Source organism: Malaclemys terrapin, chromosome 7 (genome assembly GCF_027887155.1).
Source record: "Malaclemys terrapin pileata isolate rMalTer1 chromosome 7, rMalTer1.hap1, whole genome shotgun sequence".
NCBI lineage: Eukaryota > Metazoa > Chordata > Testudines > Emydidae > Malaclemys > Malaclemys terrapin.
Window position 1 is genome coordinate 59,544,450 of NC_071511.1, and position 21,216 is coordinate 59,565,665.

General features: G+C 50.4%; 1 protein-coding gene across 1 annotated transcript in view; it reads left to right on the top strand.

Moving 5' to 3' along the window:
- Nucleotides 1-18,735, top strand: part of ZNF488 (zinc finger protein 488) — a 31,647-nt gene extending 12,912 nt beyond the window's left edge. Inside the window, exons 2-4 of the mRNA XM_054035564.1 lie at nucleotides 9,880-10,102; nucleotides 13,280-13,508; nucleotides 17,330-18,735. Of these exons, the coding sequence (XP_053891539.1) occupies nucleotides 9,887-10,102; nucleotides 13,280-13,508; nucleotides 17,330-18,495 (1,611 nt within the window). The 5' untranslated portion in view covers nucleotides 9,880-9,886 and the 3' untranslated portion in view covers nucleotides 18,496-18,735. The remainder of the gene's footprint in view (nucleotides 1-9,879; nucleotides 10,103-13,279; nucleotides 13,509-17,329) is intronic.
- The last annotated feature ends 2,481 nt before the right edge of the window (nucleotides 18,736-21,216 follow it).

Here is a 21,216-nt window from a genome sequence, read left to right on the forward strand (position 1 = left end):
TCCAAAATCAAGATGCAAAATCTATCACTCAGGGACATTACACGGGGGGTATCAGATACTCTCTGGGGGACAAGAAATCCATAAAACAATGAGCCCCTATGCTCATCCACATGAAGATCTTTCAACTGTGATATAGTATGGAGAGTACCCATCATTTAACAGGCAATCCAAGTCTAATGTGTTACTAATACCTTATCGATATTCATTTTGTCCTGCCAGTGGAGAAGCCCATGTGAAAGGAGAGCCCAGGGGAGTGGGAGCTGCTTATACAAAGAAGGCAAGGGGCTGGCAGGGTGCGGTCGCACCGGGGCTGTCTCTCCAGGAGGTGAGGGCATTCCCAATGGTGGTGTTTGAACCAAAACACAGCACTGGCGAACTGGCAAGAGGCATGCCACAAGGTTCTGTAAACGTAATTGCATCGAAGGGGGCATGGGTCAGGATTGCTGGGGAGACTGTGATTCATGCTTGCAGCAGGAGAAGTGGGGGCACAACAGGCTCTAGTGCTGGTGCCTCTTTGGCCTGTGTGGGTCCTTGCAGGGTTGTTTCCTCCCACCACTGCCCAAGGGGGGGAGGGGCCTCACCATGGCCTTAATAGAACTTATGGCCGGGCAGTTTGTCCTGCTATTCAGCCTCCAGGGGGAGCTCTGTGGGGGCACTGCATTCAAACACACCCTCTTGCAACCCTGCAGGTACATTGTCCTTAGTGCCCTTTCAGCCAGCCAGCCAGACCTGCTTAGTTCAGAACATCTGTCCCTGGGGGCGGGGGCTGGTTTATCAACTTTTTTACAGAGCTTCACTCATTGCTTACTTGCTCCAGTTCCTGCCCTCTCAAGGTCCATACGAAAGCCCTGATAGGTTTACTTGCCTGTTCCTCCAGGAGCCAACTTGTGCCTCCAGCAATCCCTGTCCATGAGATGCCAGTCTCCAGCCTTCCTCCCTGAGGCTGGGTTATAATTCAGGCCAGCTATAGGGCCTTAGCCAACTTCTCCTTCAGCTAGTCCCTTTCCCCAGTTAGTCCTCAGGCTCAGAGGATTCAGCAGGAAGTCATCTCCTGCAGGTATCTTTGATGCTCCAAGGCAGGAAGCAGCATATATGCCTGCCCCCTTGTCCCAGCTCAGTGCTCTGCAAGGTTCCTAGCCCCGGGACCTTAAACAAACAGGATCTGACTTTCTCCACAAGCTACTTATTTCCAGGACTGCTTCCTCTCCACCAATACCTCGTATTTCCTAGGTCTTTGATACATCAAAACCTCCCAGAATCTTAAAGGGCCATGCCATGTCACTGGGATGAGCTGACCCCTAGGCAGACTACCCCATCATAGGGAAGCAGTGTGGCCTAGTGGTTAGTTCCCTGCCCTGGGACTCAGCACACCTGGGAAAGTCCTTTCACCCTCTGTGCCTCAGTTTCCCCATCTGTAAAAGGGGCTAATGATACTGACCTTTGTAAAGTGCTTTGAGATCTATTGATGACATGTGCTGTGTAGGAGGTAGATACTATTTATTACAATTTACCTCTCAATTTCATCTGGTGGCTGCTACTTGTATTTCTGGCTACCACCTTAGATAATTCTCCTTCATTTTTGGTGTCCATGCCTTCAGCTATTTGGAGACTTAACATGCCACCTCTTGGCTGTCACTTCACTAAAGAAGCCACATTGCCTTTCCTTATAAATCACTCCTCCTGGCTGTCTGCTCAATTGTGTTCTTTCCTGAACTCCTTCCCATCTATCAATAGATCTGGCAATGCAGTATGTAGGTCTGAGCATAGTCAGAAAAAACTGTGTGCAGCTGTAGGCACTTCTGTACCAGAGGGACTTCACAGACGGGCAAGCAGACTGATTTAAGGGCTGGAAGCTTTGGCTTCTGAGAAACTAATGATGAGAAGGAAATGTGTTTACCTTGGGCAAACAAAGAGTAAGGAAGACACCGATAATCATCAGCAAGTATTTGACAGGTGTAAGTGCCAGAAAGCGAGAGAGGAATAGTTCAGTATATTCTAACGGGGTATATCTGGCAATAATGGGATAGTAGTGAGCAAAGGGAAGGGATGGTTCAATATCAGGAAATAGCTCCCATGTAAAGAAGGTGGTGGTGGTCGCAGCATTTGAGTCAGCTAAGACTAGATTAGACAAAGCCGTGGAGAACAAGATCTCTCTCTCTCTCCTGTGCTCATCCCTGTACTGTCTGAACAACACACCTACTTTGGTTTCCAAGAGAAGTTAGGTGTTTGAATAGGGCTTTTCCTTCACTAATTATGACCCTTGCAAAGTGCTCAATTAATAATGATGGTGGCTTTCCTCAATCAGTATTAACTCTATTGCTGAGGACACCAGGTTTGGATCAGGACCCAAATGAGGTTTAGGCTGGTTCAGAATTTGGGGTTGTGGCTGAACCAGTTCCAGGTTGAGGTTTGAGATTATTGCAAGCTCATGAGCTGTTCTAAGAAAATTCTGCTACCTTGAATGTTGGAAATTTTGAAAGTTCAGGTGTCCCCTTTGGCTTTGGATCCAAACTCAAATCAGACCCACAGAGGTAGGTTCAGATCCAGGAATTTAATTTTGGTGGAAGGTTTGATTTAAAGGCATTTATATTTCAGCTCTGTATTTTGGCCCAACCCCAACAATGAACTTTGTTCTACCACCTTACTGTTAGGCTCTTTTCTTTCTGGTGTGTATTTGCAATGTTAAGCTGTCACATTGCATTGCATCTCTTAGGCTGCAGCTTTTTTGTATTAGATCATCACACTCTGCTATAGACTAGTCACATACCTGCTGAAAACCCCTCCAGAGAATTTAACAGATCTCTATGTGACAGCAGTCAGTTCTGACCTTGCAGACATCCTCTCCTTAGTTGTTTGTATTTTTTTGGACTTGCAAGGAATGGTGGGAGAACAGCAAAAGCGTTGGGCTGATTAGGTCCTGAGCAGTCCAGTGTTCGTACTCCAAGGACAGTTATTCTATCGCACCACTGGGGTGGCACTGGGCTAGTTGAGGCAGAATTGACTCCAGAGGCTTGGTTTCTTTCAACCAGGATGGAGTTTTGTCCTTCTTTCTCTATTCGTCAGTGTCTTCCACCCTAGCCCTCTTCCTCCTCTCCCCCTCAATGCTAGAGCTACTCAGATAATGGAAACAAAAGTTTATGAAACATATTGAAGTTATTCGTGTTTCGCAGGGTTTGAAATGACCCCAATTTGGGAATTTCATGAATTTGTGTGTGTGTTTAAAAAAAACAAAAACACAGAAATGTTAATTTGGAAGGGTTATCAGAAAGCAAAGCGTGGCTTTCTGTACATGACAAATGGCACTAACCGTTCTTTAACTTATGAAAAATGCCACCAAAAAGTTTCAATAGCAGCCACACTTTTTTTGCAAAAAAAATTTGGTTTAGACAAAGCAGCCAGTTTTCAATTAAAGTGTAACTTTGTCCTTCCATTCACCTCCATTCTGCCAGCAGATAAACCTGCCCCACCTCCTGTCCACGATGCCTGATAAGCATCCATAGAGGTCTGGCTCCTCTCCATCACTCAACACTATTCCTCTAGCCCTCTTTTCCTCTCTCTAATTCCTCTGCAGAAGCTCCTTTACCTTTATCTCGCAAGGGGAGGGGGTCAAAAGGTCAAGGAGGAGACTGTCTCTCACTATCAAGTCAAGTTCAAGGTCTCGGTCCTTATCTTCAAGGCATACCAGGGTATCTGAAAGCCTATAGCTCTGGCATAAGTTCATGGTCGATAATGCTGCTCCTCAGGCACAGTGGAACTTTCTACCACAAGAGTAAAGCTCGCCTGGGCAGGAGACAGAGCCTTCTCAGGGGCTAGTCCCAGGGCTGCCCGGTGGTGGGGTGGGGGCGCAAGTGGGGCAATTTGCCCTGGGCCCCACAGGGGCCCCCATGAGAATATAGTATTCTATAGTATTTCAACTTTTTTTTATGGAAGGGGTCCCCGAAATTGCTTTGCCCCAGGCCCCCTGAATCCTCTGGGCAGCCCTGGCTAGTCCCAGACTGCAGAACGGACTCTCCCAGGAAAGAAGGATCATCCCAGATCTCCCCACCTTCTGCAACAAGTGCCAGGTGTACATCTTCCACACGCCTTCTCTCACATAAACCCAGAGCTACATGGACATTTAAAATACCCCCTCCCCACAAACCAAAACCCTACCCCAATAAGCCACCCCACTGCACACATAATTCTTCCTGCAGGGAGAGGATGAGAGAGAACAAACCCCATGGGCCAGATGTTAGACACATTGCTTAATGCACTACTAGAAGGAGGTCCGGCCCAGATCCACAAAGGTACGTAGGCACCCAAGTCCCAATTTAGGCATCACTGCAATGCACAAAACTCTCGCCTAACTCTGTAGGCGCCTAAACTCACTCAGTGCCTGCATTTTCAGGATACAAGTTTCCTGGGTGCCTAAATTCCTGCCTCTGGGCCTGCACGCTGCTGCTCCCTGTAGGCGCCTGGATGCCAATCTCCTGCCTAAGCCCCAGAGTGATCCATGCACCAGGAGAAGATAGGTGGAGGAACATCTATCTTCTCTGCAGCTCAGATCCAGTGGGTATGCTCAGAGGCCACCCACAGGATCACACCCTAAAAATCAGTTAGGGGAAGGGCACCTATCTTCCCCAGATTCATGGATCTACCCATCCTTGTGGATCTGGGCCTCAGATACCATGGTGATGAGGGCAGGATAAGAACCTTTATACTACAGACACTAGAAGGTTGCCCTGCTGTGACTATCTCAGAGTGTGGTGTTATGCTGAGACAGAACACAAGGTGGTGCATTTAATCAATTATTCAACTTCTAAAGAGTTTCACTTGCTGGATGCTTTCAGCACCAGCAGGCAGTACAAGACTTACCACAACAAGCCTGTTTCTTATATACAGACGGTACGCTTCCCATTTTTCACATAACCATCTTTTCTGTAGTGTATGAATATAGCCATAGCTGTCACTCACAGGCTTTGGCATCCACTCCTGCAGGATATGGAGATTTTGTCTGCCACTGATCTTTGGATATTTCAGTCACTGAGCAACAAGCAAACAAAGCTGGCATGTTGCATTGGAGAGATGCTAGAGGTGGGATGGTGTGAAAATGGGCTAATGAGATACTAGCTGAGATTCCCAATCAATCCCCATTCCCTGATGATCCCTCATGCAGAGAGAGTGCAGTGTTACAGAAGACACAGTCATACCAGGAAGTAACAGGAGAGCACTACAGCAACCTTCCCTATAGCTGTGTGTGACAATGCAATCCCTTTAACAAGGAGCCATATCTTCCCTTCTCCTCCATGGCCAGAGATGATTGGGAGGCAGCCAGCAGGTTCTGCTGGGCAGTGGGCACAGACGTAGGAATCATGCTCGCTACGACATAGCTCCCTCCCCTGACCCCAAACCTCTTGAAACTTTCTGTGGTTTGTTGGGATCTGTTGAGGGGAAGGTGGTGGGCTGGGCCTGTGGCAGAAATTGGATCACCACACACAGTGGAGCTGTCAGTATTAGCACCCCCACTTTCCCTATGCAGTAATGCCCTTTTTGGGGGTACTGAGAGCATTACTCAGTGGGGTGCCCCAGTAGCATGGCTGCTGGTGGAGGGTCAAAGAGGAGGCTGGGCTGCACTGCTAAGGCCTTGAGCCTTCATGTGACTGACTTGTGCATCTGTGGAACACTCCAGATATTCACAGGTCTTGGGGGAATATATTATGGCAGCCATCACCAGATGGCACTGTTACACATAGCCTCACATGCTCTCTTTCTTAGCATGTGAGCAAGTTTTCAGTCTTTGGCAGACAGGCTTGCAGGTTGTTGGTTTTGTGATGCAGTATATAGTCCTTGAAGAAAAGTTAAGCGAAGAGAAGTGGTAGGTAGCAGACAGTTTACACTTTGCTCTAGCTGCCATATTTGGAGGCAATTCTCAGGACAGAGAAGCTTCCGGTGAACTAGGCATTGGTGCATGGGCTGAGATTTCCAGAAATGGGGATTGTCTGGGTGCAGTTTGCAACCACCTCTGTTCCAGGACCTGTAAGTAGAGCAAGTTACACTTCAAATAGACCCAGCTTCAGTGGTTCTTCCTTGTAAGATAGTGTACTCAGCACCCCTAGTGTCAGGGTGCAATGCTTCAAGGGGTCCTTGTCTCCAGGGCCTCCTGCATCTCACCTGGTCTTCAGTGGCTCAGCCCTCCAGCCAAGCCACACAAAGCTCAGTTCCCTTCCAGGGTAACAAAAGATCAAACTGAAAGTCCAAGGTAAACATCCAGCTTGTACCTCTCCCCTCCACACCCCACCCAGGCTCCATTGAAGTGCTGTTACTGACCCTATGTCAGGGCCTCTCCCACAGGAGCCTGACCTGCTCCTGCAGAGCTCTCCCTCTGTTGCTTCTTGTCCTAGCAGGGCTTCCCTCACTGACCCTCTCCCACTGGGGATCTCCCTGCTCCTTGCAGGCCCTCACCCAGGGCTTCCTGCACAGGAGCCAAACCTGCACTCTGTGGGTCCTCCTATCTGCCTGTTTAGGCCCTGTCAGAGCTCCCACTCACCTGCACCAGTACACCTTGTGAGTCCTCCTATCTTCTCTACACACCCCTCCCCCAGCTGGTTGCCCCCTCAGCTTGTATAGTCTGGTCCTGCCCTTTCACAGCTGGGCTCACAGTCTAATTATCATTCAGTTGCCACATTACCATCAGCTGGGGGTGGTGGGGGGGCGGGGTAGCTGCTAGGCCTCGGGCCAGGATGAGCATCTCTTGCCTTAAAGGGCTAGTCAGCCTGTGACATTCCTCCACCGGGGAGCCGGCCTGCTCTGGAATGCCACTATTCCTCACTAGGGGTTTACAAGTACGCTGTAGCCCACGAAAGCTTATGCTCAAATAAATTTGTTAGTCTCTAAGGTGCCACAAGTACTCCTGTTCTTTTAACACTATATTAGTCAGGCCAGTTTGCTGGTCTGGCCAGCTCCCAGTCACAGGGAGCACATAATTCCCCCAAGATTATTCTATCTTCCTACCTAGGAATTTAGGTAGGTAGATAGAATAATACCAGGAAGACAACACCATTCCCAGCTTATACAACAAGGAGTCTGGTGGCACCTTAAAGACTAACAGATTTATTTGGGCATAAACTTTTGTGGGTAAAAACCTCACTTCTTCAGATGCATTCTTCAGAAGTGAGGTTTTTTACCCACAAAAGCTTATGCCCAAATAAATCTGTTAGTCTTTAAGGTGCCACCAGACTCCTCGTTGTTTTTGTAGATACAGACTAACACGGCTACCCCCTGATACTTGATTCCCAGATTATGGCATTTCCCTGCTTTGCTAAGGGAGTAGTAACCTTCCTAGGCAAAGGATCTGGGCCATGGCCCATAATTTATTCCTATAGGTTTTTTTTTTTTTAGTAATTTAGGCCAACATCTTTATGCTTTGTTGTTTTCTTTTGAAGTGCTTTTTAAAAACGAATGTGAACAGAATGTTTTCATTAAGTAAACCCCGTCCTCCCACACATTTAAATGAAAACAGTGTTTAAAGAAATTCTATAGTTATATAGTATCCCAGTGGTGGTGTCACACAAACATAGCAGCACTGGGCATGGGATAGTACTTGGGAGCCAGGAAGTGAAACTGATCAACTGAAAGCACAACTACCCAGTCTAGTTCCACCACCAGCCATGAGGAGCATAATGTAGCCAGAGGTAGAGGGACCAGACAGCAAGAGTGAAAAATCAGGATTGGGGTGGGAGGTAATAGGCGCCTATATAAAACAAAGCCCAGAATATCAGGACTCTCCCTATAAAATCAGGACATCTGGTCACCCTAGCCAGAGGCAGCATGCACCAGTGTGAGTTGTCTCTAGCGCTGGGGGTCAGGAGACTTAGGATCTGGTTCCATCTCGCCACTGACCTGCCCTATGACCTTGGGCACTTGGCATTTTACCGCCTTGTCCCTTTGTTTCCTCTCCCGTCTTCTGTCTGTCTTAGCATCTTGTCTGTTTAGACCATGATCCTGCAAAGACTTACTCACAGTGCATTACATTAAGCATGTATTGAAATCTTTACAGGATGGGGATGTAGACCTTGCCTATATGAGAAAACTGTTCTGATTTAACTAAATTGAGGTAGAACTGGAATTGGGTCAGTGCCACTCTCTGGAGTATTGAGTGCTTTACATCCTGTTAGCTTAAGCTCTAAGTCACATTGTGACAAAACAATCCCATTGGCACAAAGTGAGAGAGGTTAGATTGGAAGGACAGAAGAGCCATCTCAGTATTTCTAAGGCCAAGAGCTCTTCAGGGCTTGTTACTGTCAGGGCCGGCTCCAGGCACCAGCCGACCAAGCACATGCTTGGGGTGGCACCTTGTAAGGGGCGGCCAATCTTGGCGTGGTGGGGGGCGCTCAGGTTTTTTTTTTTTTGGTTTGGCGGGGCGGCGCTCGGGGGGGGGGGTGTTTCGACGGGGCGGGGCTCTTTTTTTTTTTTTGCTTGGGGCGGCAAAAAAGTTAGAGCTGGCAGTGGTTACTGTTCTTTTTTCAGTCTCTCTGCTTTATGGACCTGATCCAGCTCTCACTGGAGTGAATGAGGATCTTTGCACTGCCTTCAGTGGGAGCTTGATGGAGCTGTGTCTCCATAAATAATCCACAGAACCCTGAAATGGCAAAAGGCCCAATTCTGCAACCTAACCATGTGTGGAATTCCCAGGCTCGGCCCCAAGGTGCTGGAGAGAGCGTCTGAGCTCTGATTCATTTAATAGCATTGCCCATTATTCACTGACAAATACCTTCATGCCAGCTGAACTGTGAGAACATACTGCCCCGGCTATATGGTTAGCAATGTCTGAGATCGCTATGTCGGGACGCAGGTAGAGGAGTCACAGTCTGCCTGGGTCTTCCTAATTGTCACAAATGATATTGATATTAAAATGGGACAAAAATGACCCTTTTATCCAACTCTCATGGATTCTGCATGTTCAGATTGAATGCAGTTTGGATCCAAACCAATCTTAGTTTGGTTCTGCAAAACCCAAACCTGGATTGAGGAGGTTCTGCCAAACCAGAACCCACTGCTGCTTCTCTACCTCTAATTTACACTGTGCCTTTCACCCTAACCGAGAAGGATCTCAAATCACTTTATTTACTAGCTAATCTAATGTAAATTGAAATGCAGCCACCTCAGGGGTGCAGCCCAGCAGGCATTTAACAGCACACAGCATCAAGGCTCAACAAAGCAGGCCAGGAAAGAAAGGGGCATTTTAGGTAGTGGACTGTAATTTCCCCAGCTGGAATCTGGCCAGGACACCGGGGCTCACACCCTACAAAGTACAAACAAGACATAAAAGGCAGCACGCACAATGGGAGAAATCTTCAGTTGATGAAGAAAAGCCGCAAGCATTTGGAACAATCCCAGCATTTCCATTTTGGGGGCCGAAGTGGACAATGACTGTGTCTTGAGAAAGTCCGTCAGCCTGTGATCCTGTAATAGACAGGACTGAGATTAGGGTGGACTAGTTGGCTCTCTTTTCATCAACTGGAGATTTTCCCTACTGTGCCCAAAGCTTCATGGTCCTGCGTATAAGCGGTCAGCATCGTGGGAGCTACTGGGCCGTGGGAGCAGCTGACTGAGTGCCCTGGAAAAGACTGACTGATTTATTCACAAGATTAAGATTGCTGCTTTAATGCGGAATAGCTTGTCTCTTTCTGGGCTGGACATCAATAAAGCCACAAGCTCCCATGTGCCAGGAAAACTCCACCAATGCCAATGTGTTGGTCCCCAGTAGCTTTAAAGCTCCCATCCGGTTATAATTCAATTCCAATTCCTTACAGCCTTTGTGGTATAAATCATGATCAGATTTATCCCCCACCCCCCTCAATTTCCTATCCCCAGTGTAAGTGATTCTTTGTTTTGTTGCAGGTTGAGGATGGAACTGACATCTTTGCCTAAACTCCTCTGGACGAGTGACAACAAGCTCTTGCATCATCATTTCCCAGATGTGTTTGCAACTGTCCATACTACTCAAGACATCCCAGAGGAAGCCAGTTTTGGACCATGTATGCTGCAGAACACCTTGTTGGACACTGTTGCTTTTATTGCTCTGAAATGCTCAGAGAGAAGAAATATCCATTATGTATTTAAGGTAGGAGAGCCTGGTATTTTATATTGCACTGGAAAAGCTGTCCCCTCTCCCCACCCGCCCTGGATTGCTCTTCTCGGCCGGTGGCATTGGCATGGGATATAGTTTTATCCCCAGGTCTGCACAGCTAATAACTCTGCCAAGAGGGGAAACTGGCCCAGCACGGTGCTGACCTGGAGGCTGGATTCTGAGGGGATCCCAGCAAGGACTGTTCCCGTGGGGGAAAGAGTCCAAAGCATGAGTACCGTCCTACGCCAAGACACCCTTGACCTGCTGCTGAACTGATCCAGGATGTGGGGGAATGAGGGGCATGTCTTCACTTGGAGATGAACAACCAAGAGGGCTTGGCATGGGGCATACTGGCCCTTCAAGGCTGAGGAGGGATCACGCTATCCCATTGCAGGGACTGCCTGGCATCCCTGAAGGAGAGCGAGTGGCTTCGGGGCAGCGTTTTGAAGTCTAAGAATGGGCCCAGGCTGCTCCTGTTTAGACAGAGCGTAGGAGTATGAGCAGAGCATGCTTCTCCACCCTGTCTCTCCCTGCACCATGGGGGTTGCTGCAGCCCCTGCAGGGGGGTGTCTCTTCCCCTTTGCTCTTGCCTCTTGCGGCCATATCAGATCTCTGGAGGGGGCCTGGGTGCCCGGAGGGAGGAGTCAGGGTTGTTTGCGTGTGTTTGGACTCTAGCACCAGACTCTCAGGCTGCATTTTGGGACTTTGCCACAAGACCCCTGGTGGGAGTCTGGACGGTCTGGAGAAAGATGTCCCTGGAGTGGGCTGGGGCTGGCAGGGTGAGGCTTAGCTCTGGGTTGTACAGCCAGAGCAGCATCTTAAAGCCCTACTGTCTCTTAGAAACCACGTCATCTGACACACCTGGGCTGACACCTCCCTTTCCATGTGTAACTATGGTGTTCCCCATTGCGTAACCAGCCCCTTTCATGCTGTTGGGGGGGAGGGGGAGAGTTGAACCTGGCACCTTCAGTCCCCAAAATGCAAGCTGCTACTGCTTGAGCTGATCAAGTCCCTCCCTTAGCAGCTAGCTCATACACTTGAAGGCCAGAAGGGACCACCATGCTCATCTACTCTGACCTCCGGCACATTGCAGGCCACAGACCTCACTCACCCACTCCTGTAATGCACCCACAGCCTCTGGCTGAGTTTCTGACAATGTGGAGTAGGCTCTTAAGTTACATGGAGCAGCTATTAAAGGGTGGCACAGCCACATAGTGCTCGCAGGGGTTACACTTCGTGGGCATTTTGACTGGGAGTTGTGACAGGCACTGGATGAATAAGGGATTTCTTGTTTCGCTGGCAGTTTAGAAAAATAACAAATCATTTGGGGTCAAACCAAAACCAGTGTTTTATGAAATATTCCGGCGAAGCGAGAAGTCGAAACAAAAATTGCTGCTCAACCCGAATCGGATTGTTGCAGCGTCACAAAACCCAAACCTCTGGAGTTGAGACATTTCCACTTTCGTGCATTTGGACAAAAGCAAAAAGAAACAAAGGGTGGAGGAGACCTGGCTTTAATTCTTCCCTCTGTCTGGGGGGAAGGGATTTGAACCAGGCTCTGTCATCTCTCACGCGAGTGCCCTATCACTGAGCGATAGGGTATTCCAATAAGAGGGCTTCCTCACTCTCTCCTCTTCAAGCTGCTCCACTGTGTCTAAACAATTAAATAGCCATTGGAGCGGGAGGCCTGTGTCGGGTCTCTTATACCCGAGGGGAGTGCCCTACCCATCAGGCTATAGAGTCATTCTCATGCTCAGTCTCTGGCCCAGCGACTATCCAACTGGAGAGCCTTTAACTCTGAGTCCCAAGGGAATCTGCTTTTCTTCTCCCCTTGCTGTTTTTTCAGTGGGTCATCCCCATAGAGTCACGGAACCCTCAATTTAACAAGCTTCCTTAATGTTTTCGTGACCCCAAACCTAAGAAATAGCATAGATCAAGCTGGGAAAGCCTTGTTGTCTCCCCCTCCACCAAAGCAAGCCAGCCATCTGTAAATCAGTCAGGTCTGCTAAACCCAACCTGCCCCATGCCCCGCCACTTACAGCATCCTGTGCCGTCTCCTTCTCCTGAAAGGTCCCTTCTCTTCCCTCCCCAAGGGGCCTTGAAAGCCAAGCCTCTTTATAGTGGAGTTGTGATTGAGCCCCTCCAGGCCACTGAGGTCCCTTTCAATCCTGATATTCTATGATTCTATGAATTACTTCTCAGCTGAGGTTCAGGTCCCCTGACTTTATAGTCTGGAGGCTATCTCCCCCACTCGTGAGGCTGATGGCTTTGTTTAAATGTACCTTTGTGTTCCTTGCCTGACAACCAGGCTGGTCAGCCAAGCAGATACTCATTCCCTTGTCTAGGGCAGGCTAGACTTACGCACTGCTTGCCAAACACATTTTAATAACATAATCCGAGCACATATCCATAACTCTTTGTACAGACCCTCTACACGCACCATGCAAAGATATTAATGATCAGTGAGTTATTAGTTGTCCAGTGATATATTACATGCCATCTTGTGGGTATATATCGTGACAATGGTGTGTTAGGTGTAGTGAGTGTGTCAGGTCTGGAAAGAGCTGCTGTCATGGAGCAGCAAACCAACAGCAGGTCACTGTGTCACAACCCCTTGAAGACAGTCCTGCTCTGACATGGCCTGTTAGAGACGGGGTGATACTGAAATGATGGAGGAAGAACCTTGTGCGTGTGTGCGTTTGTATGTATTGGGGAGGCTCCTTCTCTTTGCAGCCAGAGGAGAGAGGTAAGTGGGCAGGTGAGATTTCCCAAATGACTGTGTTAGGGCTGAGGGCACGTATGCTGCAGAGGAAGATTGGGGAGAGGTGGAGGGGGAGCAGCAAGGCAGGGAGAGAGGGTGAGTATCGGGGGTTGTCACTCTTTGAGCGGGATGCACAAGATGTTCCGCCATTTAAGACGGTGCCACCTGCTGCGTTCTGGTGTCTCTGTCCTGCTCCACCATCTCTGTGGTCCCCTGGGCGTGGGGTGTAGTTCAGGAAGGCTGCAGACACTGTGATCAGGCCCCTTGTGTAAGTGTTTGCGGCATCGGGGCCACAGCCCTTACATATTGGATCACGTGTAAGACAGGAAAGGACAGGCTTTGCCGAGAGTGTTGATGAATTTGTGCATCCTGGGTCCCTATTGTCTCCCTTTTTGCCTTGTGTCTAACAGGTAGATGTCACCTCGGTGCACAGCTCCGCTGGACTGCCCTGGATGAGGCTCGTTCAAGCAGCAGCCAATAGCAAGGAACAGAACTTGGAAGCCTACTTAAAAAACAGCCAGTTGTACTATCGATCTACTAGAAAAATAGGCAAAAACGAGGAGCTCCTTGTGTGGTACGATGAGGAGCTTTCCAGCCTCCTGGGTTTCAGCGCGATCGAAGCCAGGACTCTCCAAACCGGTGAGTACTGAAGGGAAAATTGCCAGACGCTGAGGTTGTGCGGGTATCACTGAGGGCAAGATCTTTGTTACAGGTGATGCTGGGCAAGCGGGGAAGGGACCAGCTTGACTCTCAGATCCCAGGCTGGGCTTTCAAGGTTGGGCAGTTAGAAGCAAATCTTTTTACTGGTGCACTGAGCTGGAGTCAATGAAGGGAGTCTTCCAGCCATGGTAAATAGTCTTGTGCTAACAGGGCTTGAGCTAGCTCACTAAGGATAGCTGTTTGGACGTTGCTGCTCCAGCGGAGACTTGGGCTAGCTGCTCGAGCCTAGGGGTTCGGGTGTGCTGCCCTAGGGTCAGAGGTTAGCTCGAATGATGTAACTGAACTGGGCTACAGAAAACAGCTCAGGGTCTGAACACTTCTTGATGCAGAGCAATCTGCTTAAATTAGCCAAGACTTGGGTAAGTGTAGATGGTTCTGATTCTCAGGGGCTCTTGGGAACACATTTGGGTGGGAGAGATTCACTTATACTAAGTGAATTGCTTTGAAAATGAGTAACACAGAAAGCAGTACAATCTTTTAAAGAAACACTGCACATAGGGAAAGATTGACAGCTTCACACCACTACTCAAAAGGCTGTAGTGTAACTTATGGTGTGATTTTTAAACGGACTTTGTCAAATTGGTGCTAAACCCAGTGTGGAGGGTCTCGAATTGATTTAAATCTGGCTTGTAGCAGGATAGCTTGTATTAGTAAATTTGCTGTCTGCTATAACCCATTTTAAACCGATAGAAATGTGTCCACACAGGAGTCTGCACCCAGTCTGCTTTCAAACTGATTTTAGTGAAACCAGTGCAACTTGTGTGTGTGGACACACTTAGATCGGTTTAAAATTGGTTATAGTGGCCTGTGAAGGAGCAGAGGGACTGCTGCCGGGCACAGCAGGGGTTAAAGAAAACCTCTGGGTTCAGCTAGCCCCGCCCCGTTATACCTGTAGCCAATGCCAGGCCTGGAGGGGGGGAGAAAAGAAGGGAGCCTGGCTCAGTCAAGGCCATTTTGGTGCCCTACACAGCCCTAGGCCTCCGTGTGTGGGGGCTGGGTTAGGGGGCAGGGGGAAAACAACCCTCCAGCACGAGCCGGTGAAGCGGAGCCAGTTGGGGCTGGGTTGCTCCACTTTCGGCCGCCCAGTGAGTGCAAGCCAGGCCCGACCCCGCACTCACCAGGCGGTGGGAAGTGGAGTGACCTGGCCCCAGCCTGCTCCGCTCTGCTCCTCTGGCTCCCAGCCTTTGGACTTGGGGGTAGGGGCAACTGCCCCCCAGCACTCACCAGCGGCGCGGCTGGGAGCCAGCGGCATGGAGCGGGCTGGGCCCGGGTCGCTGCACTTACCGCCGCTGGTGAGTGCAGGCCCGACCCCTGCTGCAGTCCTCAGGGGAGTGGGGGCGGGGCTGGGGCGGAGCAGGGGTGGGAAGAGGTGGGGCTAGTACAGAGCAGGGGCGGGGGCCATGGGGAATATAAATAAATATAATGGAGATATCCCATCTCCTAGAACTGGAAGGGACCTTGACAGGTCATCGAGTCCAGCCCCCTGCCTTCACTAGCAGGACCAAGTACTGATTTTGCCCCAGATCCCTAAGTGGCCCCCTCAAGGATTGAACTCACAACCCTGGGTTTAGCAGGCCAATGCTCAAACCACTGAGCTATCCCTCCCCCCAGGGAAGGGGCAAAGCAGGGGCTGGAGCAGCACGCAGCTGTGTAGGGCATCAGGAAATTTGGTGCCCCAAATTTCCTGGTGGCCTAATGCAGCTGCATACTTTGTGTATGGTTAGGGACGGCCCTGGGCACCTGGACTAGTGGGGCCACTCCCCAACTAAAAGACTTGCATAGGGAGCAGGCTAGGAAAACAGGCCCTGAAACCCCCTCACAGCTGGGAAAAAGATCCATCTCCCCTGTTTAGGGGTTGAACGACACAGGAACCTGGGCCAGGACCTGAGGGAGAAGGAGGGCTCAAGTCTCCCTACAGCCCACCTAACCAACGATCTAGCCACTGGGCTGCCCAGCCACTGAGGGCCCTATCACACCAACTCAAAGTGGGAATGTTTTTTTTGTATAACCTAAGGTGTGAATTTAAATCAGTAGAGTTTTATATCGGTATAACTCTCCTCCCACATAGACATGAGGTATAAGATAGCCTTTTTATCAGTTTAGCTTATGTCGCTTTGGAGGGGATGTTAGGGTTACCATATTTTGTGCCTCCAAATGGAGGACACTCCACGGGGCCCCGGCCCCGCCCACGCCCCGCCCACGCCCCGCCCCAACTCCGCCCCCTCCCCAAAGTCTCCGCCCCCTCCCCTGCTTCCCGCGAACATTTGATTCATGGGAAGCCTGAAGCAGGTAAGGGGGAGTGTGGGGGGAGGAGGCGCGGCCCAGGCTGGTCCCCTGGTGGCTCCAGCCTGGGTCGGCTCGGGCCCTGGGGTGCCGGCCCCGGCCCCCGGCCGACCACCCCCGGCCCGCCCAGCACTGCCGGCCCCCGGCGGCCCGGCGCACCCCCCGGCGGCCCGGCACACCCCCCGGCTTCCGGCCCCGCGACCCCGGCTCCCAGCCCCCGGCCCGGCCCCGCGACCCCGGCTCCCGGCCCCGCGACCCCGGACCGGGGCCCGGCCCCCCGGCCCCGCAACCCCGGACTGGCTCCCGGCCCCACGGGCCCGGCTCCCCGGCCCCGCGACCCCGGCTCCCCGGCCCCGCGACCCCGGACCGGCTCCCGGCCCCGCGGGCCTGACCCCCCGGCCCCGTGGGTCTGGCCCCCTGGCCCCGCGACCCCGGACCGGCTCCCGGCCCCGCGGGCCCGGCCCCCTGGCCCCGCAACCCCGGACTGGCTCCCGGCCCCGCGACCCCAGCTCCCCGGCCCGGACCCCGGCCTGGCACCGCGCCCACGGCTCCCCGCCCAGCCCCGCGCCCAGCCCGGCCCGGCACTGCACCCCTGGCCCCCGGCCTGGCACTGCGCCCCTGGTTCCCGGCCCGGCACTGCGCGCCCGGCTCCTGGACCCCGGCCCGGCACCGCGCACCCGGCCCGGCTCCATGCCCCCGGCCCCGCGACCCCGGCCCGGCCCCGCACCGGCCCCGGCCCCACACCGCCGACCCCAGCCAAAGAGGCCCCGGCCGAGCACCACCGAGCCCTCCCTCCCTCCCGATTTTCCCGGACATGCCCGGCTTTTGGGGATTTCCCCCCGGACGGGGATTTGAGCCCCCAAAAGCCGGACATGTCCGGGAAAATCCAGACGTATGGTAACCCTAGGGGATGTAAATGAAATAGAAAAAAAGGCCTCTTATTCCAGAATAGGAGTGTTTTACGAATACCGGTGTACCTCTGTCAGTATAACTGGTAGGACTGTCCCCTGTACACTGGCTTCCCGAGTGATCTATGGAGGAGAGAGAGGTGCAAGCCACATTTGGATTCTGCTTTTGGATCCACAGCGGTGCTTGAAGCTGGGTTTCTCATTGAGACCATTGTAAAGATGATTTGCGTGTTGGCAAGATCAGGTGCAGATCTGGGTTTTGGGCTTTGAGCTGCCACAGAATTCGGAGGATCGATTCAGGCCAGTGTCTGCTGTGAGCACTTGACTCAGCAGCCAGCATCGGGGTGTGGAACGTATGGAAGGAAATGTATGCGAGGTGCCTCCTGTAGCAAGATGGCACCTGACCCTGCACTCCAGTTAGCTTGACTCCAGTGCCCCAGCTATGGAGTTGCTCCTGGTTTAGACCAGTGTCAGCCAGAGCAGCCAGGCCTTAAAAGAAGCCGGGACTCTGACTATGCAAAACTCAATGGCTATTTTCTGTTTCCGCAGAGCTCAGGTGCCCGGAATGTGAGCAGGCCTTTAAAGGCGGGCACTCCTATCTGGCCCACGTCCGCTTCCTCTGCGTCCCGGAGAAGAACGCTCCGCCGTGGAGAAATCTCCAGGAGCAGAAGGCTGGGAAGGGCCACTTGCCTGACCAGGCCACAAACTTCCACAGCCTGGCAAGGGATCTGGAGGTCAAAATAGCCACATGGAGAGACGACCCCCGTGGACTGTCAGGGGAGAAGAGAACAAAGTCGGAAGAGGCGGAGAGCAACAGGAGCAGGAAAACGGTGTTGTTAGAGAAGACAAATAACCTAGGGGAAGCTAACAGTTATGGGGGCAAGGAGGAGGCGGTGCGGGAACACGCCTTCGCTGGCTCCGTCTGGAAGCTCAGCTCAGGGAAGCTGTCGGCGAAGAAGGATGCCTTGGAGCAGAAACAGAGCGCTTTCACCGAGGTCAGGAGGATGAAGGACCGGCTGAGGAATGAGAGAGCGAAGGAGGTGGAGCAAGGGGGTGGCCTGGGCCAGTTTGGCAAAGAGCAGATGCCCAAGGACATGGTGCTGAGCTCCTCAGGTAGCGCGTTCTCTTTCGTATGGCCCACCCGAGCCCGGGGGGAGCAGAAAAGTGCTTTTAGTAAGCCAACCAAGTGTCTGGTGGACAGGGCTGCCGGGAATTCCTCCCATCCCATGACCGAGCTACCGAAGAGCCTGGGGGAGCTGTCTGGCTTCATCACCACAGCGGACATCATGTGCTACAACAACCTTTTGAATTCCAAGTTCTTTGTCAGTGACTTGTGTAATTCTCAGGCGCTGCAGACAAGCATCAGCCGGAGAAACGCTTTCCCATATACCTCAGAACCGTGGCCAAAACAAGTTGGGGGGCAGCTGCAAACCGCCACCACCACCTCCTCCTCTTCCTCTTCCTCCTTGACTCTGCTGCCGCCCACCTTCACATCCTTTGGGGTGGCCGCCCAGAACTGGTGCGCAAAATGCAACCTCTCCTTCCGCATGACGTCCGACTTAGTCTTCCACATGCGGTCCCATCACAAAAAGGACTACTCCTCAGCTGAGTCTCAGTGCAAGAGGAGACGGGAGGAGAAGCTAACGTGTCCAATCTGCCACGAGTACTTTCGGGAACGGCACCATTTATCCCGACACATGACCTCTCATAATTAGAGCTGGGTAGACTGAGCCGACCACAGGACTGGGTTGGGGGAAGCGGGATGGGGAGGGAAAACATTAGTTTGTCTCATTATTTTTTTCAGTGTTTAAATTAATTTCTTATAGGAAACAGCTGCTTACAATAATTTATAATTGATGCTTCACAAAAAATATATGTTTACATGAGACCGAGTGGTCGTCGGTTTTGAAAATGCAGCCAAGCCCTTGTTGGTATATTTTTGAGGAAATAAAATGATGAAATGAATGAAAATGTTTTATTAATTTGGGCTCGAAGCTGCTGCTTTACAGACAACAATCTGTTGTAGCCATGTGTGAGAGATGCTGTTACGTGCATACGTAACAATTAGAGCTGAGCCAATAATTGATTTTATCATCTGAAAAAAAAATCAATTAGTTTTGTACCAAAATTGATTTTTTTCCCCTCGTTTTTCTCTCCAAAACAAAACAAAAAAATGAAAATGCTTTCTTCGGGTCGAACAAAACGTTCCAACATTGGTTTGAAAGAATGTCTTGACTTTTTTGAAAAAAATGGTTCCTCATTTTTTATTTGGCCGAAATTATTAATTGAATTCAACCCAAATTTGCGAAGTGTTTTGGTTGCACCAAAACTCCATTTTTCAGTGAATTTAGTGTTTGACAGAAAATTTTTATCCAGCTCTAATAACGGGCTGGTTGAGTGCCAGCAGGCTTGAACCTGGGACCTTCAGCATTAGAAAGCTTCAGACTGAAATACTTCAACTGAAGGAATAATGCCATTTGCTGACAGATGTAGTAGACTCTTATGTGGACCAGACTCTAGAGGGTGCCACTTTCCTAGCTTGGGTTGTGTATGTAAGGGAATAGCCTTACTCGATTACAGTGATCAGCTTGAAATGAAACCTTGACTCTGGACTGCCCCATGGCTGTAGAAGGGAGTTTGTGATCCAAGCTCTGATCTGAGTTGTGTAAACAACCCTCCTCTGTAATAGACCAAACCAAACTCACAAGAGGATGTGATTGAACATCAGCAGATCTGGGTTCTGGTCATACTCTGCAAACTCTGAAACGTCTTTCTTTAAACCGAGATCCAGATGTTGTGGCTTGTGCTCACTGTTACCAAATAGACACAGGCACAAATTCTGCTATCTGTTATACCCATGAAATCCCAATAACTTCACTGGGTTTGTACAGATACAGTGGAGGCAGAATTTGGTTCATTGTTCACTACTGGCCATGTTAGTGCCCTGGCCAGGGTGAATGTGTCACCAATGCCCACTGCTAGATGGAATCAGAACTGCTCAGTTCTGAGTTATGGGCCCTCTACTGCTAGCATTTATTTTGCAAAGTAATAAGGAAATATAGCAATTATTGTAGTGGATCAGAGTATCTCGTCCAATAGCCCATTTCCAACATGGGACAGCTGTTTGTTAAGACGGTATTAAACTCCCAGTAATGGACAGTTATAGAAAAACCTACTGCTGGGGAAATTTATTCCAGCCCCCATCAGTTAGTGCTCAGTTTATTCCCTGAAACATGAGGGTTAGGTCCCTTATGAAAAGAAATGCTATCTCGAGGTACTGTGGCTGGTCTCACTATAGGCTGTCAATGTTTAGTTCTGCTCAGCTCTTGACCTTGATCTTGTGGCAATGAGTTCCATGGGCCAATGGTATGTTTGTTTTTAAAATAAGCGTTTTCTTTGATCAGTTTTTACATTTGTCATCTTTTAGTTTCACTGAGTGGCCCCTTGCCCTTGTATTATGCCTAAGGTAAAAATAGGTACTCGATTCATGACGTTGACTCCCTTTATCACATCCCCTCTTACTCATCTCCTGTCTGAGACAAACAGTTCCAGCTTATTCAGTGTCTCTTCAGATGGTGATTTTTCCAGGCCACTAATTCTGGCTGCCTGTCTCTGAACCCGTTCTGTTTGTACTATAGCCTGCGGGAGCCAGGGGACCAGAGCTGCACCCAGTGTCTTAACTGAAGGAATCCCACTGAAGTATATAGGGCAAATGGCTCAGCAGTCGATTTCCCCTGTTATCACTGGGAAATTCGGAGTGGTCAGGAGCACACCTGTGAAGGCCCAGGTGGCTGGCAGTTGGATCCAATGCTCTATTACACTCCCTGTCAGCTCTTGAGAGAGTTCCATGAATCAGGGGGTGTCTTTTTCCCAGCATTCATGGGTGGAAGTTTCCCATCCGTATAAATGCAGGCCAAAAACCAAGCTAGACAGTCCCAGGCTTTACCCAAGATAAGGCAAGGGAATGATTACATGTGACAGCTTGCAGCTTATTCTCTAGAACTGAGAGGAAGCAAATTGAGGCTGGGAGGTCTGTTGGACTGTAGAGCCATCTTCCAAGGGATATGGTGGAAGTTCTGTTCCTGGAGTCATTTAAAACTGAACGTTCAGTGCAAGAAATAATCCTGCATCGGGCAGGGCGAGATGTGATCTCCACCCCCATCTTTTCCACCTCTAATGTCTGTGTCCAATGAAATTTATCACATAAGGAATTTATTCATGTCCAAGTTTTCTGGGCCAAACTTAGCTCTGTCTGGCTTTAGCTGGGAGCTGGCCTGTTAAGGAGAAGTCAAAATCCATAACGCGTAATGAAGAACTCAGTAGTGTAGAAGCGTTCATATATGATGAGGATTGTGGCTTCTAGGGGTCAGATTCTGATCTCACTTATTCCAGTGCAAATCCAGAAATAACTCCTCTGAAATCCAGGGTGCTATTCC